Below are 12,571 nucleotides of genomic sequence, written 5' to 3' on the forward strand. Positions count from 1 at the left end.
AATGGAAAAATATCCTAGGTCACAATGATGTCAAAATCTCCATATATTCACCTTGACCTTTTGATCTACAAATAAACTGGAGTGAATGTATAAATACTCAATATAAAACTGCAGTTTAGTTCTGATTCTAACCTTTACATAAAACTACTTCACATTTCAGAGGGCAAAAATCCTCAAATGTAATGAAACATCTGTTTATTTTCCTTAATGCACGTCAGAAGGCTTACAAGTTATATTTAATATGTCTCTTCCCTTTCTGTGTCTCAGAGCTAACCACCTGAAGTAACTGCACCCTCCACAGTCTAGTAAGTTAGTGAACATTTGTGATCTTAATACCCTCCAAACAAAAAATATACTAATCACTGAATACAGCAAATAGTTATTAAAATGTAAAAATATGGTATCTAGTCACATTCCTGTGCATATTGTGACATTACTTTTCAAAAACAAAGCACATACATAAATGGTAATGCCTCAAGAAGTTACATGCTTAGCTGACACAAATTTGTTTAATGATGGCTGAATGAAATTCAGCACCGAATTAAATCCTCAAATTATTTAGATGTTTCTAAAACATTAGATATAAATAACATCACTCTATTCTGCAGTTCTATATAACTGGGGCAACATCTGGAATCATATACAGTAAACCCTCAATTTTACGGACCCCAATTTAGTGGACTTTGGGAACAATGGACATCCACCAGACCCCTGTTGTTCCTGATGTCCGCTTAATCGGGGCCCAGAAAATCCTAAAACCTGACCCCTGCCTCCTCTCCACAAAATAAAGAACTTACCCCAGCTGCCACAGCCACTGCTGCCTGGACAGTCGCCCCTGCTGGAGTCACCATGAGCGCATCCCACCAGTGCTGGGGCATGTATGTGGGCAGGTGGCACTCGTGTATGCTCCCATCCCTGGCGGCAGGAGCATGTGGTGGCTCCAGTGGTGATGGCTGCTCCTGTAGCTATGTGGCAGGCTCTGAAAATTCCAGCTGTGTGGCTTGGGACTCTGCAGCCACGCGGCATGCAGGCAGCTCCAGCCATGAGCAGCACTAGCCATGGCCAGCAGCTCCTCTGTCTGTGGTAGGTGGTTCCTGCAGCTGGTGGCTCTGATGGCTCCAGTGGTTCCAGCAGTTCTGGTGAGTTGCCCCCTTTTTTTGCGGGGGTGTGTGTGTCTGCGCAAGCCTGGCTGGGGGGATGACAGGGCAAATACAGTAAACCCCTGCATATAATGACTTTTGGTATTAACGGACACCCCTCCCTGCCATTAGTTTGTTATATTGAGGGTTTACTGTGCCTTATTACCCTATGGATTTCTTTGTGGTGGAGAAAGGAGTAGTTTCTTGGTTACTTTTTTAACCAACTTGTTTGACATTCTGCTGGGCATCACTGAAGTTATAATGAGACATATTTGTCCTTGAAGTAGAAGCATGAACTAGAAGCCTGGGATGGGAAGAGGAGCCAGAACACAGTACCATGTTGGGCTTATGAAGGGGAGACAGGAAGGAAAAAGCCCTCACAGATTCTTTCCCCTCATATCAAACATGCTTCCAGAAGTATAACTGGCCAGGAGGGGTAGAAATGTACTATCAATATGATGAAGGCAGACCAAATGCAGCTCATTTCAAAGCCCCAGATCTTACTGAACACTTACAAATGAACTGGAAACCAGTCTTGGTTATCTGTGTGTTAACATTATCAGAATAAATATTAGATGTTAAGTTGATAAGAATGTGTATAGTGTTTAAACTTGAAAAAAATGCATGTAGGATGATGCATTATAGATTCACTTACAATCTCTATAGCCCATGGTATAAAGTTATACTCAGTATTTGTATTGTAAATCTCTGTGACTATGTAACACATCAAACAGGAAAAGAACTACAGGTTGGCCCTCTCTAGTGCAAGACTCTCTGGCTGGCAACATCTATGGTTTGGCATTGTCAGCGACCCTGCGGGTGTTGCAGTGCAGCAGGACCACAGATATTGCCAAATTATAGAGACGGGGTGTGGCTGGGAGTCGTGCCCAGGGCCAGTGGCTGGGGCTGGGAGCTCGGGCTGGAGCCTGGCTGGGGTTGGGGGTTGGAGCCTTGTAGCAGGCCGTGTCAATTGCATTCCTAAGTCCCTCTGTGAAGGAGAGATGTTCAACATACAGCCCTCATAGGAGAGGTTCATAAGTTAAACCCCATCCCATACCATTTCACTTATGAATCCATCCCATCCATTTTGGACTCTGGAGCAGAGGGGATAAAAAGCTTGACAAGAGGACACTGAGGCTGTGTCTACACCACATCATGTGCAGTGGTGCAACTGCACTGATGTAACTAAGCCATTGTAGCACTTCTGGGGCAGATGCTCCATGACAATCAGTGAAGAGCTCTCCCGCCTGTGTGAGATGTGCTAGCTCTTCTGTCAACACAGCATGGTGTACACTGGTGTTTAGGCTACCACACTGAATGTCACTGTGGGTGTGGATTTTTCAGACCTCTGAGTGACATGAATTATACCAGAGTAATTTGTAGAGTATACACAGCCTGAATCTCTTTTATGTTGCTTAGATTCTGAGGGACAAGAATTCCTGAATGTGAATTTCTGAGGGATGAGGATTCCTCAACATGAGTACTGAGATGGGGTAGCCTTGAATGACATTTTGATTTGACAGATTCTTCAATTCTGCAGTCTTTTGATTCACAGACTGAAACTCATTTATGTATATGTTCTTCCTGTGTGAAGTGGGAACAGGTAGTAGCCCATACACTGTTGCAGTGCAGTTTCTGACTCTAGCAGACTGAAGCATCACTCTAAGAAAGGCCTTGACAACTAGGAACTTTAGTGTACTGTACAAGAGGATTCTCTGCCTGCAAACACAGCTATGGGCTGATAGCCTGTGTCAAATAATGCAAGTGGCTGTGTTGTTTATGACTCTACTTCATCTCCAGGGCGGTTCTTCTTAGAAGCAGAAGTTCTGACACTTTGGATTTCTTTTTCTGGCCCTCTCCTTACCATTCATGTTCCCAAGGAGGAAGGAAGTCAGTCCAAGGCGGGGGTGTGTGTGTGAGATTTAAAAACTGAATTCATGGCAGCCTAAATGAGGGAAGTGCATTTGAAGCTGCGGGGCATAATGGCTGTTTTTGGTGAGACAGAAGATAAACTTCACCTATAATCCAATATGTCACCAAAGCACTCATGAGTGTTATCAGAGCACAATAAAATGAGAAATGTGTAAACTCACTGTTAATATAAACAAATACCATTACACACAGCAGTTCTCCAAGCCAATTTCAATGTCACTAATAGAGCTACCTACAGATTTGAAGATGGACACCCCACAAAATATTAAGATGCTTAGCTGAACTTAATGAGGACCGTTCCACGTCAAATGGCCTTTAAATCCTATGAAATCAACCTTTATTTACTACCTCTTCTCCAAAAATGAATTTGAGGCCTGCTACCTTCCTTTCCTTCAACACATTCACAATGGTTTAGGATATGGAGATCTCTCTCGCCATCAGAGGTTTTGGTGAGTTACTAAGCTGAGCCATTATCTCTTAAAACAATTGGGAGAGAAGAGGCTATATGTAATACCCACACCTACCTTAGATGATCTTGACCACTAATCATTTTTCCCATCTGACAACTGCTCTAACAGGGTCATCCTTGGAGTCCAGTACTCAGTGCCATTGCTCTGGACACCAACTTTGTGAGTGGAAAATTAATATCCAGGACCTGTCTGCACCAAATTTGAGTGGATGGAGTGTTTGTTTTACTCTGCTCATCTGTTCTGCCAGGGGGGAGGGGCACTGAAAATCTATACTGCCCTGGGCAACAAGAGATGTAGCACGCAAATAATATTACAAGTTGCTTCTTACCAGTAAAAAAGCAGGGCTGACAAATTTCCAACACAGTCTCCAGTAGAGGCCTGGTTTGAAGCCCATCATCTGTTGTATGTCTTCACTGAATCTGTCCACACCTGCAGGTTAAGCACAAACAGAAGATGCACAGTGTTAAGTTGGCATAAAATGATAAGATACCGGGGGGGGGAAAACAAACAAAAACCACATTTCTTATTTGTAATCTCAGAAAAATGTATGTGAGTTACTTTCAAAACAGAAAGGGTGTGTCTACACTTGCATTCCTCTTTTGAAAGAGGCATGTAAATGAGGGAAATAAAAATGCAAATGAGGTGCACATTTACATATCTGGTCCTCATTTGCATATTATTCTTTCCCAAAATAAACTGGGAAGAAGGGTTCTTTCAAAGATCTGCCATCTACATGGCTTTTCTTCTTTTGAAAGAGGAATGCGAGTGTAGACACAGACAAATAGTGTAAGGATGAAATCCTGATCCCATTTTAGTTTACAGAAATTTTGCAGCCGAGTTCAACAGAGTTAGGGGTTTCTCCCTAATACGTCCCATGTAAGTCACATGACCACTTAGATAGCTATGTTGAGCTTCATTTTCAGTTAAGCTACAACACATTTCAAATATTTAAGTGGCAAAATGAATACAGGTGCTTTTTAAAATTATGGCTGTAGGCTATTGTTTGCAAAGTCAAATTATGGCAACTCATCCTGTGTCTAAACTATGAGATAAAATCGATTTTTATTAGAATCAATTTCTTAATGCTGGATTTTATCCATTCAATTCTGAGCATCTTTACCTTCCCACATGCTCCCCATAAAACCAACTTACTGCTGCCACACACAAGTAGCTTAAATAGATCTTAAATCAAGTGCTGCAGCAGTGTATTGTGGGAAGTCCCACAGTTCCCTGAAGCCCGTAGCATTCTGGTCCCACAAGTAGATGTGGGAATATGACAACATCTGCTCACCTATCATTCCCCTCTTTCCCCTGCCATGTTTATATTTAAGTAGACACAGTTGTTACACTGAAGCTCCAATGAATCAGTCACAGTTACAGCTCGGGATGGCTAAAAGACCGCAAACTACAGCTAGGTTTGGACCTGCCAAAAAAGACCCTCAGGACAAAAATATTCCCCACTGCAAAATTATTTCAAGAACTGCAAGTTATTTCAAGAACTGTGGTAATTGCTACTACATTGCCTTCATTGAAACACGTACAGATTGGGACAGCTAAAGGACCCCCTGCTACAGTCAGTGCTTGAAAATCATGATGTTGACAGCCCCAAAACCCATGATCACCCAGGGAGACCCACCACCTGCCCCTATGAGCAGTGCACCTAGGATTTCTTTTGGGCTTGGATACAGATTTAGGCCTCCTGGGAAAGAGGAATCTAAGCAGACATGGGTGCTACACTGAAACTCAAATAAATCACCAGTAATGGCTCTGGGCGGCTAAAAGACAGCAGACTTTTCATAGAATCATAGACTCATAGAACAATAGAGCTGGAAGAGACCTAAAAAAGCCGTTGAGTCCAGCCCCCTGCTCTAAGCAGGACCAAACCCATCAGATCAGCCCGCCAGGGTTTTATTGAGGTGAGACTTAAATACCTCCAGGGATGGAGACTCCACTACTTCCCTAGGTAGACCATTCCAATGCTTCACCACCCTCCTAGTGAAAAAGTTTTTCCTAATGTTCAACCTGGACCTTTCCAACCGCAACTTGAGACCATTGTTCCGTGTTCTGCCATCCGTGACCACTGTGAACAGCCTCTCTCCAGCCTCTTTGCAACCTCCCTTCAGTAAGTTGAAGGCTGTTATCAAGTCCCCCCTCAGTCTTCTCTTCTGCAGACTAAACAGTCCCAACTCCCTCAACCTTTCTTCATAAGTCATATGCTCCAGCCCCCTAATTATTTTGGTCACCCTCCGCTGGACCCTCTCCAGTGTATCCACATCCTTCCTATAATTGGGGGCCCAGAACTGGACAGAGTACTCCAGATGCGGCCTTGCCAAAGCCGAATAAAGAGGAATAATCACTTCTCTGGATCTACTGGCAACGCGCCTCTTGATGCAACCTAATAGGCCATTAGCTTTCTTGGCTACAACGGCACACTGTTGACACATGTCCAGCTTCTCGTCCACTAAAACTCCCAGGTCCTTTTCTGCAAAACTACTAGGCTACGTCTACACGTGCCCCAAACTTCGAAATGGCCATGCAAATGGCCATTTCGAAGTTTACTAATGAAGCGCTGAAATGCATATTCAGCGCTTCATTAGCATGCGGGCGGCAGCGGCGCTTCGAAATTGACGAGCCTTGCCGCCGCGCGGCGCGTCCAGACGGGGCTCCTTTTCGAAAGCACGCCACCTTCTTCGAAGTCCCCTTATTCCCATGAGCTCACGGGAATAAGGGGACTTCGAAGTAGGTGACGTGCTTTCGAAAAGGAGCCCCGTCTGGACGCGCCGCGCGGCGGCAAGGCTCGTCAATTTCGAAGCGCCGCTGCCGCCCGCATGCTAATGAAGCGCTGAATATGCATTTCAGCGCTTCATTAGTAAACTTCGAAATGGCCATTTGCATGGCCATTTCGAAGTTTGGGGCACGTGTAGACACAGCCCTAGTGAGCCAGTCAGACCCCAGCCTGTAACAATGCTTGGGATTCTTCCGGCCCAAGTATAGGATGCTGCACTTGTCCTTATTGAACCTCATCAGATTTCTTGCAGTCCAGTCTTCCAATTTGTCTAAGTCAGTCTGGACCCTGTCCCTACCCTCCAGCGTATCTACCTGTCCCCCTAGCTTAGTGTCATCTGCAAACTTGCTGAGGGTGCAATCCAATCCCTCATACAGGTCATTGATAAATATGTTGAACAGAACAGGACCCAGAACCGAACCTTGGGGCACTCCACTAGAAACTGACTGCCATCCCGACATCAAGCCATTGATCACTACCCGCTGGGCCTGATCTTCTAGCCAGCTTTCTATCCATCTCACCATCCATTTATCCACTCCACATTCCTTTATCTTGCTGATAAGAATATTGTGGGAGACCGTGTCAAAAGCTTTGCTAAAGTCAAGACAAATCACATCCATTGATTTTCCCCTATGCACGGAGCCAGTTATCTCATTGTAGAAACTAATCAGATTGGTCAGGCATGACTTGCCCTTCATGAATCCATGCTGACTATTCCTGATCACTCTCCCCTCCTCCAAGTGCCTCAAAATGACAGATATGAAAATCGTGACCACCATATAGACCCTTTCATTATGTAGGAACTTGAATCTGGATTTAGGCCTTGTGCAAAAGAAGATGCTTATGTTTAACTAGACAAGGTTGAAACTCGAATGAATCACTGAAATAGTTATGGCTCAGAGCAGATAAAAGACCACCAAATAAAGCCAGCCCCTTTGGCCTTTGATAAAGCCCATATAAAATATTTGGTCCCAGAGGACAGCCACTCTAGTGACAAAGTATTTTCTTTCATTGACCTAAAATCATGTCTGCCAAGGGAGACATCCCCCAGGTGGATAAAAGATCCCCAGCTATAGCCAGTCCCAGAAACCATGACTTCCCAAGGCCACTTACAGACAGCTCCCAAAAATTGTGACCGCCGAGGGAGCTGTCCCCTGGGTGGCTAAAAGACCCTGAGCTACAGCCAGCCCCCCAAAATTGTGACCACCAAGGGAGATGTCCCCCAGGTGGCTAAAAGACCACCAGCTACAGCCAGCCCCAAAAATCATGACCCTCACCGTGTGCAAGCTGACTGGCACCTTCTGCAGCACATCCTTTTATTGTTCAAGGTCAAGCCATGTGATGTGGCTGAGTGTGAGAATGTTCCAGACTGTGTGGCACCTCTGGGAGGAGGGAAAGAAAGGCATGTGGGGGTCAGATAAAATTTAAGTGGCTGAAAAGAAGTTTCTCGTCCAGGCACGACCCCCACCCACAGACTAGATGCCACATGATGTGGGCAAGAGAAAGTTAAAGAATGCGCGGCGCCTCTCAGGGAGGAAAGAGAGGAGATGTGGTGGGCAGGACAACATGGAAATGTCTGTCTCTCATTCTACCAGACAAGCACGATCCTCACACACAGCGTAGCTGACACAGTATGGGGTGGGCGGGAGGTTGCAGCAGTGGTTTGTGCCAGGCAGCACAGAAAAAAATGGCAGCTAGCAGGGGTACACACAGAACCACAGACCCCACACTCGCTCTACCAGCAAAGAAAAAGAAAGATGTTTCAGCCTCTGGATTCCAGGTGCCAAATTGTAATGGTCTTCCTGTTGCCTAATCCCTCCGCATCTGAGCACAGCAGAGATGTAAGAGGCCAGAGTGGAGAACTGTGGGGCATTGTGGGGCACATACAGGACATGTCTGGAGACTAATGAATTTGATTTAAAGACATGGCACATCCTCACTACTCTTCAATTGGAATTTTAAATGCTACACGTGTTAGGTTACTACGATTTCAATATTATGTCAATTTTAGTGCTCCATAAATTGAGCTAATGGAATTTACAGTAAGGACAGGAACTTGGAAAAATCAAGCTAACTGACTTAAAACTGATTTTATCTCACAATGTAGATCCAGCCTCAAACTCATACACAAGCGCTACATGCAAACAAGGCACTGATTGTAAAATAAATCCACATGTTTCTATGTCTCTAGAGTTCTGAAGCAGCAGGCACTATAGTGGCTACTGCTGTAGCGAACTAGCCACATTATTCTGAAAACATATTTATCATTCAAGCCAACTAGCCAAAGTCAATCAGTCAAATAACCACACCACAGCTCTAGAGGAGACTCCACTAAAGTCCTCCTTCCAGTTACTGTTCCATTTCATCAATCCTCTCTAAGCCGACTGATCTCCCCAAATCGAAAGAAAATCCAGAATATCCTGGTGGGTCCATGCTGCGGTTTTTTCTCAAGCCTGACAAGTACTAGGCAGATCACTACCCTGACTACTCATAATTGCAATAGATGGCTACTGATACAATTGCTACCGATGCAGTGTGATGGCTACCGATGCAGTGTGATGCAATGGGCAAAAAGGAATTTTTTCATTATGGGTGCCGCTGAATTCAAATTCAAATTCTAATTCAAATTCTAACTTAATCACAAATTCACAGGCTTCCTCTGAAAATAAAGGGACTTTTTTCCCACATCCCCCACTTCAGTTTCAATATAGCAGTCCAACTCTGTTCCATCACTATCAACATGGAGAACATAACAAATCCTTGATATTCTGAATGTACAATTCTTAACTTGTAGAAAGACTTTTCTTCTATGCAATGATTGTGTTTAGCTTTTAGATTCTGCCCACACAAGTGCTTTGTTTCTCACATTTTATTAAACTTCTTTGACTCTGATATGCTGTCTTTAAAATTATGTGGGAGTGGGTTCTCATTTACATCTATGTCTCTTTACGTTGTCAGAAGAGCACAGAGAGACCTCACTGCAACTGAGAATCAGGCTCATAGTGTATTAGACAGTACAGAGGCTTAGTGATTTAGAATGTGCATTTTAATGGTCCGAATTCAGCAAAGCTTTTAAGCATGTACACAAAGATCAGAAGTAATCCATTCCTTCTCAGCAAAACACTTTAGCCACTTCAGTGCAGTTACAGGAAATACTGCTTTATCCTTTATTGTTTTATTTCTATTCCTGTCCCAATGATCTCGAACTAACTCTGCAAATCTTTCCTCTTTTAAGAATGTGAGTTTAACATTTGGCATTCCTAATTCTGCCCAGTTTGGTTGGGGAAAGTATGCTTCCTAACTTCCAAGATTCTCTGGATCTTGATGTGTACTGTTGATCAGCATCTTCATGCTATCAAAATAGCTGTGTGTTACTCTGGGTAACATATGCACATTCAGCAACTTTTTGTAACCCTGAAAATGAAATGTGTTGGTTGTATGAATATCTGTTGAAAGAGTTCATTAAATGCTCCTGAAATCTTTCAAAATGAAAAGTCATATACTTTAAATAAACAAAGTGATGATACATGCCACAGTTAGTTTCCTTGTATTTTAGAATCAAACCTTGCTCTCTTTGGAATCAGTGACAAGCCTCCCAAAACCAAATGGGAAGAAGGAGCCTTCAAATTCAGGGGTTCGTTTTGAAAGGCCCCTAGTCACATGGGCGTTGTGCATTTCAAAAGTGGCACTTTCGAATCACATGCAGCCACCATTATGCTAATGATGAGCTGCATATTCATGGCAGCGCCTCATTAGCATCTGCTGAAGCTCTTCATTACCATAGCCCCTCCAAAAGGAGGGGCTAGTGTGGCCACAGCCCGGGACTATTGCATCCAGTTCTGGGCCCCCAGTAGAGAAAGGATGTGGGTGCATTGGAGCAGGTCCAGCGGAGGGCAACAAAAATGATTAGGGGGCTGGAGCACATGATCTGTGAGCAGAGGCTGAAGAATCTGGTCTTATTTAGTTTGCAGAATAGTGAGGTGGGATTTGAAAGCAGCCTTCAGCTTCCTGAAGTGGGGCTCTAAAGAGAATAGAGAGAGGTTGTTCTCAGGAGTGACAGATGGCAGAACAAGGAGCAATGGTTTAACGTTTCCCTCTGGAACCAACCCTGCACAGCACTGGGTGCTACAGCCATGCGGTCACCCAGTAATGCAATGCAGAATGGCTGCTGACATTAGCAAGAAGTAGTAGGGAGCACACATGGCTTGTGCTGTTGAGAGGTCTGGAGGCCACCACAGTTGACAGTTCTGTCAGAGTTCAAAGAAGAGCGGGGAACATTTCTCCCAAGTTATTGATGAATTCTAAATTTCTGTTCACTCCAACCATGTTTGCCCCATTTTTGTTTGCTCTTCTATAACTATTTCTGTGTCTGTTTCTTTTGGCCATATGAATATTTGCAGATGGTATCTATGCCTGGGTGCTAGAAATAGGGAAAAAGATTCACTGTTCAGCCTTTTAAGTCGGGGGGCGGGGGGGATGGTGGAGAGCATGTCACTCTTACTTCTCAGAACCTGTATTTGGAAGCGTCTTAGTCTCTGACTGGAGTTGGGTGGTGTAATGACAGATTCCCTTTCCTGCTGGTATGATGGGGCAGTTGCTGCGCCAAATTTGAGAGAGTAACATTGCGACATGGCACACAGAGTTACAATGTTGCTCAAATTTGGCCCTTTCTGCAGTTTGCTCCTTGGCACCCTGAATCTATGTGTGAAGTGATGTGAGGTGAACAAAAATATGATGTTGAAAGTCAGTTCCTGGCTAATACTTGTCTCCCGCTCAGCCAAATGGCTCAACCCATTTAACTCAAACATTCCAAACAAATTCACTCATGAGCTGAGCCCAAGTGTGAAAAGTTTCAGCCCAGAAGGATTTTATTTGAGAAGATTCCAAGCAACTGAAAACGTGAAGCTGAATTGGAAACAGGAATTCACTGTTCACAAATGTTAAGTGTATTCCTTTACAGAAACATTCCATGACAGGGCTTGTGACTGTAAATCCTGTGGCATGGAGCTTTGCCTGGCAGTGATGCTAATAAACAGATTTTAATGTGGGGTGGAAGAGACTTTTCGGAGAATATGTAGCAAGCCAAGCATACCCTTGCTATATTTACACAAGGAAATTGGTATTAAGACACAATGGCAGCTAAAATATTATTACTTTCTAAAAAAAATCAGATCCCCTACCTCACAAAAATCTTTGGAACAAAAGATTTGCAGTTAATAGACATAGGTATTATGTGCACTCAATATTTCCACAGTTTTGGTCTGTGCCAAAATGTCAAGTTTGCCTTTGGGCAAAGCTAATGCTCCTGCTGGGTCACTAAGGCAACTGGGGTCTATCAGAGAAAAGGGGTGGTCAAGTCATGCCAGATTTAATCAGCCAGTGATTAAAATAGCACCTGGGGCTGCAATAAATTGTTCTTTATAGAGCAGCAGGTTTTATTGTGTCAGTAAAAACATTTATCAGCTGCTTGAGACTAATGAATAGATGTTTTCCCAATTATGGAGGGGCGGGGAGACAAGAGGTGGTGAGCAAATGGAGAATGTCTCACAAATAAAGAGAATTCTGATTGAGTTCAGATGATTTACTTTGTTGACTTCATCCAAGCCTAGCCATTGTGGAGCACAGTAAATCCCATTTCAGTAACAGAAAATAACTCTTCATCATTAAAGAAACAAGGCTATTTTTATGCCCAGCTGCCAAACCAGAGTATGGGCATCCTTCTCTTTGGCACACACTCTAATATTTACCTCCATTAAAAAGCATTTTTCTCCAAAATCTAGTTCCTTTAATTGTTTTATTAAGATGACGCATTACAACCTGTGAGATGTGTGCTATCTCTGATGAACAGAATTATCATTCCAAGGACTGTGTGTCTGACATTCTTTATTTTCTTTAGATGCAGCAGTTGTGGTTGTCATCCCTTCAGATTTCGTGCTTGACATAAGTTTCCATTTGTGAGTTTAATTAGAAAAATAAAGGGAGGTTTGCAGATGGGATAAAATAATGGCTGAGGGAGGTAAATGGCAGTAGGAGCAAGAATACCTGAGAACTTTATAAAACACAATGATGGTCATACAGCACTATCTCTAAGAAGAAAATAAGATGACTGTCAGAAAAAGAAGAATCATTTCACCAGTAATCAGGACAGCTAGCTCAGTATATATTAGGATGAGTCACATAAAGTCTTTAGGGGAAAATACATGCTTGAATGCTGGCCAGTTATGTCTATGAACTCTATTATGATG

The 12,571-nt window shown here is 43.4% G+C and overlaps 1 protein-coding gene across 1 annotated transcript in view; it reads right to left on the reverse strand.

Annotated features, from left to right (window-relative positions):
• SLC6A2 (solute carrier family 6 member 2) overlaps positions 1–12,571 on the reverse strand; it is a 154,469-nt gene that overhangs the window by 11,363 nt on the left and 130,535 nt on the right. Inside the window, exon 11 of the mRNA XM_075008453.1 lies at positions 3,870–3,970. Within this exon, the coding sequence (XP_074864554.1) occupies positions 3,870–3,970 (101 nt within the window). The remainder of the gene's footprint in view (positions 1–3,869; positions 3,971–12,571) is intronic.

The sequence above is a fragment of the Carettochelys insculpta genome, chromosome 14 (genome assembly GCF_033958435.1).
Source record: "Carettochelys insculpta isolate YL-2023 chromosome 14, ASM3395843v1, whole genome shotgun sequence".
In the NCBI taxonomy this organism is placed as follows: domain Eukaryota; kingdom Metazoa; phylum Chordata; order Testudines; family Carettochelyidae; genus Carettochelys; species Carettochelys insculpta.